Here is an 18924-nt window from a genome sequence, read left to right as displayed (position 1 = left end):
ATGGGTCTTTTATTTTGAAAGTTAATTTCCATCTACGTACGCCCTCTAGTGGTTGTTAAAATAATAGCATAATAATGTAATAATTGACTTTATGGTACATGACAATACAGAGTAGTAGTAGTATTAGTCGTAGTAACGTATACTAACCTAACACTATATTAAATTGCATTATATTAGTTTTATCATTATATAATAATACTATTCTACTAGTCTAATTTTTGTTATTGTATTTTCATATAATATGCTATATTATGGTAGTATTCTTTTCCAGTTTTATTATTTGATAGCATTGTTACCGTATATTGTGTGTGCATTACAAAAACTATATATATTATATATAACACTTATATATAGATAGATATATTATTATGTATATTGTAATTGTGTATTCACTTTTATACACCTACACACATCACGGCTGCCGGAGTTGCAGAACTGGACTTCTTTTGTAAAATTATTTACACAGTTCACTTATATATAGTCTGTTGTATTGTAATGTATATCATTTAAATAGCTTTTTAATTTCATCAAATTCACTTTCTTTAATTAAATAAACAAGTAAATTGTTACAGTAAAAGTCCTGCATAGATAGATGGATAGATTTTTATTGTCATTCAACTGTACATACAGAGTGCACATATGAACGAAATTTTGTTCCACTGGCTCTTAAAAACTGCTTTAACTAAAAACAAAAAGTTAAAAAATAAAATAAATAAATACAAATGCTACAGTGTTATTTTAACATTTAAATATGACATTACAAAAAAGTTTGAAAGCAGCATTAATATTATTATTGCATATACAGTACATATATAAACTGCCCTCCTACTTTTGATCCTTCTTTTCCACCTCAACCATGATGTGTGTGTCCTGTGAGTTGATTTCCTTCTGTAATGTTTTATTGTCCTTAATACACACAATTTATGTTCTTTTGATCTATTGTTGATAATCTGTTCTCTTGTTGCTGAGTTAAAACCACACACACACACACACACACACACACACACACACACACACACACACACACACACACACACACACACACACACACACACACACAAGCAAAGAACCTGAATCTGCCTTCTGTAAATAAATGTTCTGATTTAACTGCCAAACTGCTGACTGCTTCTCAGTCATGCTGACATCAATTAAGTCAACTCCAGTGTTTCCCTTCATGAATAATTTCATTAAATATCAATTTTCTTACTTCATAGCCTGTTGCTGTGCTGCTGTAACGTGTGATTTACTTTACATCAGTGAGAAGACTTTGATTGCCTCTTATATGTGACTGCATAAAGTAAATAAAAAATCTTTGATGCTAGTACTGAAAACTTGGTAAAGCTAGAGTACACATTTTTATCCAGAGCAGGTCTAGTGAGGAAGAGACAGAGGGGAGAAGAATGACTGGATAAGAATCAATAGGCTAACATGTATTGATAAAACTAAAAATAGAGGTGTATTCTTTTCCTTTGTTGTCCCAGTTATCATTCATTCAGTTTTACTGGCAACATAGTCTCGCTTTGCCAGACCATCCACATGCTGTGGTCGGAGGAGGGTCTGGCTAGTCCACATTGCATTCCGGGATGGGAGAAAAACGTGCTCTGGTTTATTGGCATTTCTTTAAACCAATCACAATCGTCATGGGGGGCGCTAAGCTCCGCACAGAGCCGCTGCAACATAGTTGTGCAAGAGAAAACTCAGATTGGACAGATAGTCTAGCTAGCTGTCTCAATTTACCATGCAGAGATCTGAGGAGCAGTTAACATAGTCCTCAAAATCCACTGGAGTTTAAAATTCCAACACAAAGAAATTGGATGGAAACTAAAAATACAAGCATCCGGCAGAATTTCCTGTGGCACCGGAGCAATCCTAGAAGTGGAACGTCAAGGATATAGACTGCTGGAAACTTAACATGCTAGGAAGCGCCAGAGCAAAACTCATTTGATCTGTGCTGTTGTGCGTGATACAGGAGGCTTATGGTTCATTTTAGTCCTAAGGTCACACCAGAATGGCAGGGCACTTGTGCTGATCACAGCAGCACCTGGGGAGCAGTTTAATCATCAGGGCCGATCACATGGTTTCTTAACTGCATTGGGCTGGAGAGGGGCACCTGTGACGATCAGTTGGGTCACTATGGGGTCACCTGAACTGAGCTAACCAGATGGGTACTTGGGCCACTCAAGTACGCCTCTGGTGTGTAATCTTGGGCCATGGGTGCAAATTACCAAAGGGCATTTGTGCATTCAGATATAAAAGTGCAGTGGTGGTGACAGTAAGTGTGTGCACCGCTGAGATAAAAAGAGATAGAAGTTGTTGAAGAGGATGTTACCTCACATAATATTGTCAGGTCACAACTTTCATGGAAATTCAATGCATCAGGATCAGGTCATTGATGTTGAACAATGGGTAGCTGTATTAAGAGAATCAATAGATTCTTATTGTGTGCCAAAAATAGAACATAGCCACATAGACAAACTCTGTAGTGCACATCCGGCAACCCCCCAACCCCCATGTGGTCAATCTGTTCGTGGGATAAACCTTTGCCACAGGAGCCATTCTATCTCACTACTCCTCTCCAATGGATCCACTGGCTGGAGCTATCATCACTGAGGCATGTGAAGAACTTTTGTTAAGGCAATACAGGAATTTCTATTTTGAATGAATGGACACATTTGCAAAACAGACAAACAAACCAAAGAACCTTATATGAATCTCAGGCAGTGAGGTATTTAGGAAATGTATACAGGTTAACAACAGCAGGTGCAGACACCACCAACTCAAGACCTATCACTATCAGGAACGATGTGAGTTGGATTGCAACACAATTTATAGAGATTACAACAGTGTCAGGTAAGACTAATCAAGGTTTGAAAGGTGTGTTCATCTTATCTATGAGACGGAAGTGTCCCTGGTGATGTGAACACTGCACATCACACTCCCCTCTGCCCTCCAAGGACCCCCCGCCCCCACCTCCCCCAATCTTTCACTCCACCTGCGTGGATGAAGCACTTCTAAACCTGAAGCCCAGGTGAGCTCAGCGCAGACACAGGAAGCATGGACACACTACGCCTGCCACAGGTAAGGTCAAGCATGGCTTTTATTGATCTGAATGCTTTATTACTGCTGAAAACTTTGGAATATTAATTATTTATTTAGTTTAGTTAATTACCAATGTCATTGTTTTTACTTCACTGTACTAACATGTAAGATTTGTAACATTGTTTACTAAATAGGACAGCACTCCAATTTTACTTTTTAATATTGTCACAAAGACATTTTGAGCAAGACACTTATTCAAAGAGAATTCTGGAAATGTCACCATCAACATACACATAGGTGACAGCAACCAGCAGGACTAGTATAGTAACATAAAAAAGGTTAAAAGGTAGCCTATGGTATTTGATGTAAAATGTCATTTTTAATGCTTAAAGTATATATTCTACAAATGTAGAAAATAGATGAGCTTGTAAGCAGACTGTGTGCCCGGACAACACAATACTGTAAGATTTAGCTTGGGAACGATTGCCTGTGGACTACTGAAACAAAATTAATGTTCAATACAAATTATGTAGTAATACTATTATAGACATAAGTAAGTATAGAACGCAGGGCTTTAGTAAATTATACAGAAAAGAGAATAATATGATATAATAGCACTACATTTATATATAGGATAATTGTAAAAGTATTTAATGAATACATTACACGGGAATTACTGTAATTGTTGGAATTGTTGGGGCTTTGTAAATTATAGAGTGTGGTCTAGACCTACTCTATCTGTAAAGTGTCTTGAGATAACCTATGTTATGATTTGATACTATAAATAAAATTTAATTGAATTAAAATAATAAACTGATAAGACATATCTCATTCAAAGTGTAACACTTTTTTATTATTGATTTAGCTGGTAACTTTCTTTCTGTGTCATACTGTGAATGGAATTTGACTGCAGCTCGACCATGTGATGATAAGATCAATATCCTGGTGTGTGTGTGTGTGTGTGTGTGTGTGTGTGTGTGTGTGTGTGTGTGTGTGTGTGTGCGTGTGCGTTTGTGTGTGTGCGTGCATGCCTATGTGTGATATTTCTGAACCTTATGTCCTGACAGTCAAACTGTAATGGTGATTTTGGTGGCACATACTTAGACAGACTTGACCAACAGTTAACAAGGGATTAATACAATTGATTTCTGTCAAAGTTATGACATGATATGATGCCAACCACCATCATTATGTATGTGAAAAACGTTTTGATTTAAAATTTGATTTAACTGCTATCTCTTGGTTTTCTTGGTGACAAATACAATTTAAGAAGCATTTTCACAATAAATATATAGCATTTTGGAATTAAATCCTTACATACTGTTTTCCTTTTTCTTTGTTTTTAGCCAATGGCTGCTCAAAACAATGGTAAGGAAGACCACAATAATAGCCATGGAAAAAAGAGCAAAGGTATTTTTCGTAGCCTATGAAATGCAACATAAGGGTATTGATAAACACGGTTACATGCAATGTATATAGTTGTACAAAAAAGGACAGTAAATGTATTCAGAGATTTTGTCTGTCTTAGAGGACAAAGCAAGCCACGCACACTCGACGGTGACTCTGATTGAGGAGGAGCAGGAGGCTGCAGACCCATGGGACATGCCAGAGCTGAAGGACACAGGGGTCCCATGGTCAGGTGAAGACTTGTAATGCAACATTATTACAAGGACAAGTACAGTGTTGTCATATCCTTGTATTTTTAAAGGAATACGTGTGTACGTCTGATTGGATATACATGGTCAGTAAGTAATACATTTACATGCCCACATAACATTGTTATGTAACATTACCACACAGTATCTTTCAAGTCCACTGTTTTTGTGCAGTCAAATAAACAAGTGCATAGCTGTACATATTAATACATTCACAGTATATAGTATAACAAGTCTGGAGTAACTCCTTCTTACCGTGCCTATAAAGTATTCACACATATTGGAAGTTTATATTTTTTAACATATAAAAACAGCAAGACATAGTAGATTTAATTGAATTTTTTTTTTGCAGAATTGCATACCTATGCAAACATGTATTTTATATGCCAGAATTTGAAGCAGAATGAGACGTCTTCCTGCAGCTCTCCCTCTCTCCTTTCTGTCACACAGACAGCCAATAGGAACGATCTATCTCTCTCTCTGAAATGACATGTGATTGGCAAAAGTACGGTGGCCGACACGGGCAAACGCACTACAACTTAATGAAACATCTTCATAAATTTGACAGTTTGATTTTCGACCCCACGGGGAGAGAGCGCTCTGCCTTTTTATTACCACGAGTTTACAGACACGTCTCTGCTGATTAAGTATCACCTGTGACCTGAGCCAATAAACTAGAGACACACCTATCAAACGAGAGAAAACATATCTCAAACATTAACTTAATATTTACAGAGCCCCCCCCCCCCTCTCTCTCTCTCTCTCTCTCTCTCTCTCTCTGTCAGAAGGGTTGAAAATCAAGCTGTTCCCCCTAGAGGCCTGGAGAACTTCCGTTGTATAATCCGGATGCAGCAGTTTTTTTTTTGCGTTTGTTTTCGGGGATTGTGTGCTTTTCTTTATGCGTTGTTTCTGTTTTTGGAGTTTGTGTGTTTTTCTTTTTGCTCCGGTATTTGCAGGGCGTTTGTGTATGTGGTTGTGTTGTGTGTATTTGCAGCGCGTTTACTAAATGCTGCGCATGTGTTGTCAAATTAATGAAGATGTTTTCTTAATTTGCTTGTGTTTTGTCTATTTGCGTGTGTTCCATTAAGATGCAGTGCGTTTGCCCCTGTCGGCAACCGTACAAAAGTCTCCCATCACGGGATAAATTATCTACAGCCTGAAAACAGAGTCAATAAGAGATGCAGAAGTCTAGTTTTCTCTCAGATCACTGAAATTATAGTCTTGCAATGCCAGACCTTCCTTCACAGCGCTGCGGAGGAGGGTCTGGCTAGTCCACACAGAATTCCTGGGATGGAAGAAAAACGTGCTCTCGTTTATTGGCATGTCTTTAAACCAATCACAATCGTCTTGGCACCACACGGAGCCTTGGTGCTGCTGCAAAATAGCCTCGGGAAGGAACTTGTTTTGGTGGAACATGTGTACGTTCAAAGGTTGTTTTAGTCGTGCAACAGAAAACTCAATTCGACAGATGTCTGGATTCACCCTGCAGAGATCTGAGGAGCAGTTAACCATAGTCCTCATAAAACCACCGGAGTTTAAAATGCCAACACAAAGAAAGCGGAAAGTACTGGACATTCGGCCATAAAGAGTGACTTCCGGCGGAATTTCCGGCTGCAACGGACCAATCCCAGAAGTGGAACGTTGTGGATATAGACTACTTAAATTACATAATGCTGAAAGGTTATTATGGAATCTTTGCCCAACGCCACCAAAAATAAATTGCCTACCACAGCTTTAATTCAAATAACTTTGTAGATTTAAGTTTTCCCTTTGACATTAAAAAGTATTTAAAAAGCCACATTTAATCTAATCTAATTTTGATGTTGTTTAACAATAAAACATCTAAACTTCCAAAGGCAGTTAATACTTTTCAAAAGCACTCCAGTTTGCTTAACTCCCAAGACATCATTGTTTTATTAGACGGACAACAAATCAGTGTAATTGATCTGGTTATTTAGAAAGCATTGAGGTTATAAATAGTAATGGATGTGATAAAGACAGTTGCCAGACAGCCAGCTGAGTATGTGCCAACATACTGTAGGCAGAGAATGTTTCTTTTGACTCTCAAATCTGCAGGCTGTGAAATAGGCTTTTTTCACAGCAGATATTTTGATATGTCATAGCAGAAAAACAACAGATGTGATTACTAATAATAATAAGGGCTGCGCTCCATTTAGCTTTACCAGTTCCAGGGTCTACTTTTCATGCTGGCTCACTGATTAATATGCGTAATAACAGAGACATTGTTTATGGTATTAATCACACCTGTGTTTTTCCTGCTTTGACAAATGAAAAGGTCTGTTGTGAAAAAGGACCCTAAAGGAAACACTGGATAAATCTTTAAAGAAAATAATCTTTTCCCTTTTTTATTCTGTGTTTAATCCCATTCATGCATTGTCTCTATTCCAGCTCTGGATACCAAGGGGAAAGTGTTAAGAGTGCTGGTGTCAGTGGGGAAGTTCATCCTGCTGCTGGGTTTCCTCTACATGTTCATCTGCTCTCTTGACATCCTCAGCTCCGCTTTCCAGCTTGTTGGAGGTAAACACAGTAACACTTGTCTGAAGCCACGTTCAGGTGTAATAACGACCCATAAACTCACATGCATGCTAATGGCCTTTTTTGCAGCAGGCATTTGTCTTGTCATAAGAGGAAAAGTAGTTTTTAAATAACATTAACAATGGCTTTTATGGCGTTATATTAGTACCAAATGAGCTCTCGACATTTGGAACTAATATAACGCCATAGGTTTTTATTTTGTTCTATTCAAATGCCCCAGTAAGTCATGACAGTTTGACAGTGAGCCAACATCCACCATACCAGGACCCTGACACTGAAGCAGCTAAATTGAATTTAGCCATCATTCATTGTATTATTCATGAATGTGATTTTTCTAATGTAAATGCCTATAACAGTATTAATATGTAGCTGCTTTGTCTTACACTACACATAAAAAAGCACAGTGGTATCATTATTTATATTTTATCACTCTCCACAAATACTTGTTTGAAGGGAGAAATGTTTTTTTTTGAATATGCACATTCTGCTCACCTTGCCCAGGTAAAGCAGCAGGTGACATCTTTCAGGACAACACAATTCTGTCCAACCCTCTGGCTGGTCTGGTCATTGGTGTTCTGGTCACTCTGCTGGTCCAGAGCTCATCCACTTCCTCCTCCATAGTTGTCAGCATGGTGTCCTCTGGATGTGAGTACGAGCATTCACACATTCTGGACACACACATACACACACACACACACACACACACACACACACACACACACACACACACACACACACACAAATAAACATCCATGCATAGAATGCATGAATGATATTGATGTTGGAGGTGTGGAGGACGACTGATGATAAAGATGACCTGTTTTGCTTTGGCAGTGCTAACGGTCCAGCTGGCTGTTCCTATCATCATGGGCACCAACATCGGCACCTCTGTCACCAACACACTAGTCGCCATGACGCAGGCTGGTGACCGCAGCACCTTTCGCAGGTAATCATTTTATATTTGACTTCCTTTCTCTTTAAGCAACACAACTTTAATTGCAGTCTGTGGAAAACATGTACAGCATATCCAAAATGCCAGCTTTTGATGAGCTAAGAAAACACACATTTACAACCCATTACATCTTCAGTCTAATATACAAAATACAATCCTTTCCTTTATTTAAAAATGACAAATAGTCCATATTTAACATTCATTCATGATTTATGACACTCACGTTTCTCTGAAAAATAACAAAATCACCAAATGTGTAAATTGCTATTACTATATAAATAGTTAACCTGCTTACTGACTAGATTACTTATTCCAGGACAGCAATAATATGTAGCTCCCATTAGCGAGATCAAAGGTCATTTTACTTTGCATAACTTCCTCTCACAATGTACCCAGGGCTTTTGCAGGGGCCACTGTGCACGACTTCTTCAACTGGCTCTCTGTGCTGGTGCTGCTGCCTCTGGAGGTCGCCACTGGTTATTTGTATGTGGTCACCAAGCTCATCATTGACTCCTTCAAAATTGAGAATGGAGAGGCCCCGGACCTGTTAAATGTGATCACTGATATTCTCACTGAGTCAATTATACAGGTAAAATTGTATTTCTGGTTATGTTACTTGTACTACCTTTATTTATCAAATATGAAGAAAATGTTTGTTATTCAGACATTTTAGCTACCCTGTGGAGTTTTTTTTTTAGCTCTAGGAGCAATGTTCTATTTTGATTATACTGATATATATATATATATATATATATATATATATATATATATATATATATATATATATATATATCACATTATTCTGTGACAGTTGGTGGTGGTAACGTGTCAAGAAACACAGCAATGCGTCATCAAAGGCAGGGAGGAAGAACTGCTAGCAATTAGATGGGAAATTTAAAATGTGAAAAAAAGCTTTGCAGTTGTTTTATGAGGAAGGAAATTACTTTTGTTTGCTCATAGGAAAACTCCACAGGGCACCTCTAACATAATTTGATGAGACTTTCACACCATAATAATTTTGAAATTTAGCTTGACACACTACAATCCAGAGTGAATTTCAATAAGTGGTAATTTTGTTGTAAGGAGCCTCAGTTGGTAAAATCTGGATAGATCTCATCTAATGCCCAGATCAAACATCTAACCTTTCACTTGCAGATTAAAGATGCAAGATGCAAATCATATTATATATAGGTTTTTGCAAAAGATCAGAACAACATTCTAAATTAACACAATGTAGAAGAACTGCTTCATGGATTGCTGTGTTAAATGCACATTTTACCCATCTGTAAAGAAATTACTGTTATGCCCATTTTAGCCATTCGTTGGTGGAAGAAAACATTGCACTGGATCAAAGACAAAATGAAAGCTGGAGTTTGAGAAACTAATGTCCAGCAAGTACAAATCGTTTGGCTATGCCAGTAGTCATTTAGATTTAGGGTTAAGTCTGTTGAACCTGTCACCAACAATGAATGTCGATCAATTCATCACCAGCATGTGTATGAAATGACCACCTCTGGGTAGATAGGTGTCTTTTAGCAGCACTAACTGTGTGGTTAACTGATTGTAAACTGTTACGCTCTTTATTTTGTCCCTGAGCTCAAGACAGATAGTGAACATACTGTAACGGTAGTTGGGCTGATACAGAAGCTACTGTGAAATTGTTAGTGTTATCTATATGGACCACTGCTGAACTTCCACATTAGCTTTAGCTTAAACAATACATTGGTAGAAATGTGAACCATGAAGCAGTATTAAACCTGTTTGTTTGGAATTGTGTTGTTTTTACTCTCACCAAAGAAATCACCATGAGTATCAGAGAGATAGATGCCATTATATAACAATATTATCTTTGATGTGGTTCTCTTTCCCTCCAACTTAGTTGGATCAGTCTGTCATTAGTGGGATTGCCACAGGAGACCCAGAAGCCAGGAATAAGAGTCTCATCCTGAAATGGTGCCAAACCTTCACCAACTCAGTAAGAACAAAACATGTCAGCTACGTATCAAATATTTGAAAACATCCAGAAAATCAAAATCTTTATTGTCAAACTGCCACTGTTTCAGACCTTAATGAACGTCACAGTTCCTGGTCCAGAGAACTGCACATCTCCATCTCTCTGCTGGTTCGATGGCAACTACACCTTCACACTGAAGAACATTTCTGAAATGTACAATGTCCAGAAATGTAAGACTTTCACAATATTTATACTTTTTTGTGAATTCAAGAACCGTAATTTGTACATTTAGTAAATCTCACCATAATATACATGGCCTCATTTCACATGGCATGGCAAAAGTGTTTTAACTAACTGAGCAGTTACGGTAACATCCCCCTTGAGTTTGTTTTAGTTAAATGTTTCAGGTTTTACATGTTGCACATGTATTGACCCCATTTCCAACAGCAGAAGACAGCTGGTTTTAGCAAAACAAAAAAGTGAGTTTAGCAAAACATCAACCATAACTATAGGTTTAAGCGTAGCCCTCTAAGAGCTGTCGCTATTGGGTTAATCCCTTCGCGCATGCGCAGTCGTGAAGATTTCTTTCATGCCCTTTTGCCCGGCACGGGGCCTTTATTATGTCTCCAGTTACTGTATATCACCAAAGAACTGCTCCCAACATCAGCATTTTTCTTCAGCCAAGGTTGGTGAAGCAGGTGGCCTGAATCTTGGAGGGCTATGCCTATACTCATAGAATCTGGAGTTACAATACGTAACTATCGTTCTATTTCGTATAGGCTTCGTCCTCTAAGAGCTGTTGCTATTGGGTCAAGGGCGAAGCTGATGTAGTCAATGCCACCTGCGACACAAGGTCCACAAGCAGAACATAGAATAATTGCACTTCCTATTCGCACTGCACCAGTTTAATGTATCAAATAATATATTATTTTGATAAAAACCTGTCATGATTATGCATTGGCCTAATACTGATTGTAAGGCCCATGTCTGATCATGACTAATAACTGCAGAACACTCGCATTCCTCACAGCCACCCAAGTGCAGGAGGGATGGGGACAGCAGCAAAAACACATCAACAGTGCCTCATTTGCTGTCGATTGTGGATCGGACCAAGTGAGTCATGGAGGACTCGGACATATCTAGCTGATAAAAGCAGATGAATGGGCACGGGGATGCCCAGGAGGCTGCTGCGCAGATGTCAGCCACTGCCATCCCCCTAAAAAGGGCCATGGATGTCCCCATGCCACGGCAGTTGCCAAGGGGACCCCGGCAGTAGTTGAACCAGAGTCAGGAACCAGGATGCGTTTGTGCGCTCCGGTGCCACCAGAATGGCCAACAGGTTCTCCTCTTGGATGCGAGCCAGGAGGCGAAGAATCAGAGGGACTGGGGGGAAAGTGTATAGGAGGGCTCTGGGCCAAGGTTGGTGGGAAATGGCGTGAGGCAAACAGACCCACTGTCGCTCTCCTGAACCTGCTCCACAGCATCTGGACAATAGTGGGATTCAATTTCCACTCGTTGTGAGAGCCCCCCCCCCCCCCTCAACATTATGTCTGCCGCCCGGTTCAAACCGCTCTGAGAGAAAAAAGGTGTCTGTGGGCCCACAGTTGTCTCCCTGCTACCACTTGGGTGAAGTGCTTTAACACTTTCAGCACCGTGGACAGCTCCAGGTAGTTTATGTGGGGAAGGAGAAAAACTGGCCATCTCCTTCCCACTCTCACCACCTGTGATTCGCACATGCCTCCCCAGCCGGTGAGGCGTCTGTGTACACTGTTACATGTGACGTTGCTCTACCCAGGGGAACCCCGGATGAAAGGGTCCGGAAGTTCCCCAATATGCCAGGTCCGACTGTAGGGAACGAGGGATGGTCAGCATCCGCCACTTGTGGCGTGTAGGGTCCAGGTGCATTCGACAGAACCATCTCTGAATTTTCTTCATGTGGAGGATGGCATGCCAAAGCCAGCACACCAGGCGTCATATCATTAAGTTCGCTGACAACTCGGTAATAGTGTCGCTGCTGACACACGACGACCCTGAGTATGGTGCTACCTTAAATGATTTTACAGAGTGGTGCAAGTCATCTTTTATGAACATTAACGCAGCAAAAACTAAAGAAATGCTGATCAACTTTAGGAAGAATTCCCCCACCCTCTCTCCCACCCTTATTAACAATCAAGCTGTCGAAGTAGTGAAGCAATACAAATACCTCGGTATTAAAATAGATGACAAACTCACCTTCGAGCCTCAAGTTGACGCTGTCTGTAAAAAATCACACTAATGCATGTTTTTTTATTGTAAATTTCGCAATTTTAATGTTGACAAGACCTTTATGAGGATGTTTTATTGTTGTTTTATTGAAACTATTCTTTCTTTTGCCTTCGTGAGCTGGTTTGGGTCCCTCATTTTTAAAAACAAAAACAGGCTGCAATACATAACTAAAGTGTGTGGCAAAATTTCCCACAACTCTCTGACTGACTTAAAATCACTATATGAGACAAAGACCATGAAGAAGGCCCAGTCAGTCCTGGCTGATATAAGCCACCCCCTGAACAGCTACTTTATGTCGTTGCCGTCTGGCTGCAGATTCTGTCTGCCTAAATGCAGGACAAACAGACACAAAAACTCTTTTGTTCCTGCTGCTATAGGCTTTGTTAATAATTCAATGTGAGATGTGGACTACTGTGTAGTATGTATTTATTTGTGTCCTCTATTGATACTGTCTGTTGTTTGTATGTGTTGTTTATGTTGCATTCTATTGCTACACAACGAATTGCCCCTCTGGGATAATAAAGACTCCTTGACCTTGAGCCAGGGGAACCACCACGTGACTCGCAGACATTCTGCCCAGGAGATGCATCACAGACAGAGCCGACACTGTGTTGTGTAGCGTGATGCATGACAGCAGAGAGTTCAGTGCGTCCTTCCTGGGCACTGACAACTGACTCTCATAGTGGTTGAGTCTATGTCCACGCCCAGATAAATTATTGTTTGTGAGGGGACCAGCGAGCTTTTTTGACAGTTTATGCCAAAGCCCAGTGTCTGTAGGTGCTGCACGACCTCCATTGTGTGGAGCGCAGCCCTCTCCTGGGAAGGAGCCATAATGATAAAATCGTCCAAATAAAAAAGGACTTTAGGGGGGGCTAATGAGTAGTCGAATGGCAGCCGGTTGTACAGGAAAAGATCTCCTTGGAAGGAGTAGCGCAGGAATTTCCTGTGTTTTGGGGACAATAGTGATGTGGAAGTACGCCTCTCTCAGATCCACAGAAGTGACCCGTTTGTGGTATCACACACATTCCAACACGAGTCCAGTCGTCAGCATGTGGAATGGGTGCTTCATAATACACCGGTTGAATTGAGGCAGGTCGAGAAGGGTCTCAATCCGCCCGTCTTTTCCGGTGTGACAAAGTAACAGGAACAGAGAGCTGAAGTCATGCCCTTCTACTTCCGGCCAACGGGACCTATCTTTCGAAAAAATATGAACGAGAGTCAATGGAGAGATAATGATTATTTTTTGATCCCGTTTGAATTGAGCCATGGATTATAAATATGATGTTCATCAATTTTAAAGATAATTTTTCAACCGAAGAAACAATACTCAAATGAGCAGAGGATCGCGCTTGTTCTTTTGCTTATCTGCTGAAAACACTTAACTGGATAAAACACATCAGGTAAGATAACGTTACATGTGTTGTGGAACAAAGCTAAGCTTGCTAGCTATCAAGTTGAGCAACAAGCTAGGTGACGTAAATTGTGTAAGACAAGAGATGTAGTTCACTGAGCGGTTTCGACAAAACTAAGTGGTCATATGACAAACCTACAGCTAACTTAGACTTTCTTCGGCTGAAAAAATTTCTTTTAAATTGACGAACATCATATTTGTAATCCATGGCCGCCGCCATTAGCGGACCGGCGAGTGGATTGGACCAGGTGGGTGCTGCCTGCCGGGCCTCATGGCTGCGCCGCGGATAGGTGGAACTGGAGATGGGGCTTGCAGAGGCGCAGACCCGTGGGGTGCCGTCTCCTTGAGCCGACATCACGGGGTCGCCGCTGTGTCTGATGCGCCGCTCTCTAGGAGGTGTGTTACCGCATCCCCTCCACTACCTACAGCTCGTGACTTCCCCAGCATTAGCGAGGAACAGCCAAAGCTTAGCGGTCATGGCGGAGACAGCAGAGCTAGCGGTCATGCTAGCAAAGCGGTATTGTTCAGCGCCGTGGTCACCTAGGCGGTACGTGCAATCAGTGAAGCGAGCATGGACCTGGTTTCGGGGAGATGGCGATGTGGGCTTCCGTCGGCTGAAAAAAGGTTGCCATCGGAAGCGGAATGGAGGCCAAGCTCTGCCGCCGTGGCGGGACTGACATCCATCTCCTGGGAGAGGGGAGTGCTACTCGGCATTCACACAGGTCGAGATCAAAAACCGCTGTTCTTCAAAGTCTTCAAACTGCTTGTTGCTGAAGAAAAATGGGGAGCAGTACTATGGTCGCGCAACTGTGATATATAGTAACTGCGGACGTAATAGAGGCCCTGTGCAGGGCACAAGGGCACAAAATAAATCTTCACGACGGGATTAACCCAATAGTGACTTCTTAGAGGGCGAAGCCTATACGAAATAGAACAACTTTAGTAAGTGATACTATATTGAATGTGTGTTTTTAAAGTTGTTGTGGAGATCTTCTGCACCCATGTGGGCAGAAATTGTAGAAATAATATGTATCCATATTGTGTCATTTCTACAGAACTTTAATGTGTGTGTGTGTGTGTGTCCACAGGTAAGCATCTTTTTGTTAATGTGAATCTGCCTGACCTGGCAGTGGGTCTGATCCTGCTGGCTCTTTCTCTGCTGGTGCTCTGCTCCTGCCTGATCCTGATCGTCAAGCTGCTCAACTCCATGCTGAAGGGACAGGTGGCTACAGTCATCAAGAAGATCCTTAACACTGGTAAGCAGCACTGCACATTGTATACTCAAGTGCAATTAATTGAATGTGATTGTGTTGGTTAGTACACAAATGTTGTATGTCTTGTTTGTGTGTGCAGATTTCCCTTTTCCATTTGGCTGGGTCACAGGTTACATTGCCATTTTAGTTGGAGCTGGAATGACCTTCATTGTGCAGAGCAGTTCGGTTTTCACTTCTGCTATTACTCCACTTGTTGGTGAGGTCAATCATTCATCCATCCTTCTATCCATCCATTTCATTCATTTTAAAATCTATGTACCATTTTGTACCAAAAACCTGCTTTTCTTAAAGTTTCTTTATCTTATTCTTCTCTCTCTGTGACATGTTAGGCAGTAAAACACAAACACAAACAAACACTGTATCTTTAACAATGATAGGTTGAAAACAGTGGAGAGGGATCTAGGGAGCACACACACTTTACTTGCTTGTTTTTTTAAAGCTGATAAATGCAACTAATTTCCTGGTAAAACAGAGAGGAAGTGATGGTAGTGATGGTAAACATCTCATTTGTTTGAATAGGTATTGGTGTCATCAGCATAGAAAGAGCATACCCGTTGTCTCTGGGTTCAAATATTGGCACAACCACCACAGCCATCCTGGCTGCTATGGCGAGTCCTGGAGACACACTGGGTGATTCTCTACAGGTTAGTAATTCACAAAAAAAAAAAAAACTTGCACACATGTAGAATGACCAGATAGACTTTTTAAGGTTTCATATGAATTTTATTGTTGGGATATGAGAACTATTAGGGGGAGGAAGGCTGTTCTTTTCCAAATTTATAATTTTGTAAATATCATTCTAAACATATTTGCCCTTAGGAAATGTATTGGAAAATGTTGGACTCTTGGAAGATATACCTTTTTGTACGTCTTCAGCTGGCCTGAAAATGAAATAAATGAATAAATAGTTGGATGCGTATCAATTAAATACTGTTTCTATTTTACCTATACTTATCCAGTACCAAATATAGCATAGCATAGGCCTACATACTACATAGTTCTTTCCATGAAACTTTAAAGGAAATTATTAGGAAATTACAGACTTGTAAAAAAAAGTGTTACCAAAATGTTTTATTAAATAAAAAAGTGTGTAATAGAAATTTTTTTGTAATAGTTTATAAGGAGAAAAATAATGACTGAAGCATATCAATAAAGTTTGTTGATGTTGTTTCCAGATTGCCCTTGTGCACTTCCTGTTCAACATCTCTGGCATTATTCTGTGGTATCCATTCCCCTGCACCCGCATCCCTATCCGGCTGGCGAAAAGCCTGGGGAACATCACCGCCTCTTACCGCTGGTTTGCTGCCATCTACATAATCTTTTTCTTCTTCGTTTTACCGCTCTTCATCTTCAGCCTGTCACTGGCCGGCTGGCAGGTACTGGTAGGCGTGGGTGCACCTCTCGTTGTCATATTGATCATCATCATAGTGATCAACATACTGCAGAAACGGAAACCTGGGTGTCTGCCTGCAGCACTGCGATCCTGGGACTTCCTCCCGCTGTGGGCCCACTCCCTGGCTCCCTGGGACAAAGTGATTGGTGTGATTACCACCAAATGCTGTTGCTGCTGCAAATGCTGCCAAATTTCTGCTGATGATCAAGAACCCAGCAATAAAGAACCAGTGGGAAATAACAACACAGAGGTGTATGATAACCCTGCAATGAGTGCAGAGAAGGAGGTGGAAAATGAGATAAATTTAGAGCCTAAGATTCTGAAGATGACCCAGCTTTGAGATTTTGTATACATATTATGTGTGTGACTATTTGTGTATGATGCAAAGTCATGCACAAGGACAAAACACATTTATGCAAAACTCTTAAATGTTTGTAATATTTATGCTATTACTTTAGTGGGAAATGGTTATATAGAATTAAAACTGTCTGCGTATCAACAATATGCACATGCAGGAAAGTGTTGGTCTTTCAGCTGCATGGTGTTAACTGAGATGGCTTGCAATATTCTTTTTTGTTTTGTTTGTTATATTCAACAAATCCCACAATTCATTAGTCATCTCTCAATACTCTATGACTTGCCTCAATACTTTATGACTTTCCATACCCAGTCTGTGGCTTTCAGTTTCAAGCAATGTTAAAAATGGCTCACAAATATCTAGTTTAATTTTTAAAAAGGCAAATTAATTTCCTAAAGCAGCTGGGCACTGTAGTTTATAACAATCAATACTTAACAGAAGGAAATAGTGCATTTATTGTGGACTATTTTCAGCAGAGTAATACAATTCTAGTGAGTATTTCCGGGAGCAGGAGGGTGTTATATAATAAATAATCAGGGGATTTGTGGACAATATTAAAATATAGAATATCACCAGACTAATATAGTATTTGAGTTTCCAACTTTAGCTCAACAGAATAAATCACAATTTAAACATTTTCAAATATAGTGATTGGGTTTTTATCTTATAATGAGATAACTGAATTGATGAAATACAAATAAGGTGTATGTTGTTGAACAAAGTCAATACAAACAAAGCAAACAGTTATTTAAAGAGCACAGCAATGCAAAGTTTATAGGCAATTGTTTAAATGTGAAAACTCTTGAGGATGCCAGGGCCTTTGTGCATTAACATACAGTAGCCTACAGTCAGTCAGGATCATATCTGCACAAAACCACAGACTTGTTCAGAAAAATAAGGTTGAATCTTTTTTTATTTACAAAAGAAAAAAATCTTGTTTTTACTGTGTATAAAGACACATTGAGATCCTTATCACATCGTTTTAAGGTGTAAAAATTATTTTGTAATTGACGGATAATTGTATTCAAGGAATATGTATTTTAAAAATTAGATGTGCATCTAACTAAATGTTTTGAACTTTTAATGCTGAGTTGTATATTGTGTCTCCATAATACCTATTTAAAAATAAAAGATAAAAATTATACTTAATTGAAAGTTTCTTTTTCTACTGACCTGGCAGAAACCACTAGACTCATCGTTTTTAATGTTCCCAGATTAACTTACATCTGACCCTCTATAATGGGTATGATAAGAGATGAATTGCTCTACTATCAGTGTTATCTGAAGACTTCTCTGAGTAAGGCATTTTGGGAATGAACAATTATGGTATAGGGAGGAAAAGAGTTGAGAGTACAGTTCAGAGTAACAAACATGCTCCGTATCTCAAAGTGTCATGAACTTTATCAACATCATTATTACTATTATTAGTGTTATTAATCATTTACTATTTTTGTAATGGCTGTCTTACAGAAAGTCAGGTAGTTTGCTGTTACTTGTTTATGACTGTTCTGTTGCATTTGTGAGTTTTGAAATTTCTTTTTTTTTAAGTGTCTGGGCGAAACACAACCAGTGTCCAGGAAACTGTTGTGCCGACCGCTATGTCACATGTCAGTAAACCTTGTGCAAACAGCATGAGATGGATTATCAATATGTCAATAACGAGGGCACACAACTGTGCCAAAGTGCACAAACAACCACAGGACACTTTCCACATGGTCAACTGACACTTACTTAAAGTAAATATGTACATTTACTCTAGGGAGACTGTCCTCTGAAAACAGCCAACATAATCGTCTGTTCAAGCAGCAATTACGACACATATTTACCTCATATCTTTGTCATACATCCATGATATTTACATTTAAATTTACATCCTGTCACCGCTAGGGGCGCTAATTTATGAAATGCTCCTGGGTCTCATAAGAGGGTAGGAATTAACAACCTACATTGTATGGTTTGGAGAACTTGTTGGTTTGTCTGCTGGCCATAGCAATTATAAAAAAAATACTCATGATGGGTTATTTTTTAGCTTTGATGCTACTATATTGCTATAGTTTAATACTGTAC

General features: G+C 39.7%; 1 protein-coding gene across 1 annotated transcript; it reads left to right on the top strand.

Moving 5' to 3' along the window:
* The first annotated feature begins 3054 nt into the window (after nt 1-3054).
* slc34a2a (solute carrier family 34 member 2a) lies at nt 3055-16839 on the top strand. Its single transcript, XM_028589087.1, has 13 exons — nt 3055-3078; nt 4386-4407; nt 4568-4678; nt 7104-7232; nt 7752-7895; nt 8085-8196; nt 8599-8791; nt 10082-10177; nt 10266-10386; nt 14921-15088; nt 15186-15302; nt 15626-15750; nt 16282-16839. The coding sequence occupies exons 1-13, from the start codon at nt 3055-3057 to the stop codon at nt 16837-16839; spliced, it is 1920 nt and encodes a 639-aa protein (XP_028444888.1).
* The last annotated feature ends 2085 nt before the right edge of the window (nt 16840-18924 follow it).

This window comes from Perca flavescens, chromosome 2, assembly GCF_004354835.1.
Source record: "Perca flavescens isolate YP-PL-M2 chromosome 2, PFLA_1.0, whole genome shotgun sequence".
NCBI classification, from domain to species: Eukaryota; Metazoa; Chordata; class Actinopteri; order Perciformes; family Percidae; genus Perca; species Perca flavescens.
The sequence above is the reverse complement of the archived record's forward strand: the minus strand, read 5'-3'. Positions and strand labels throughout refer to the sequence as shown.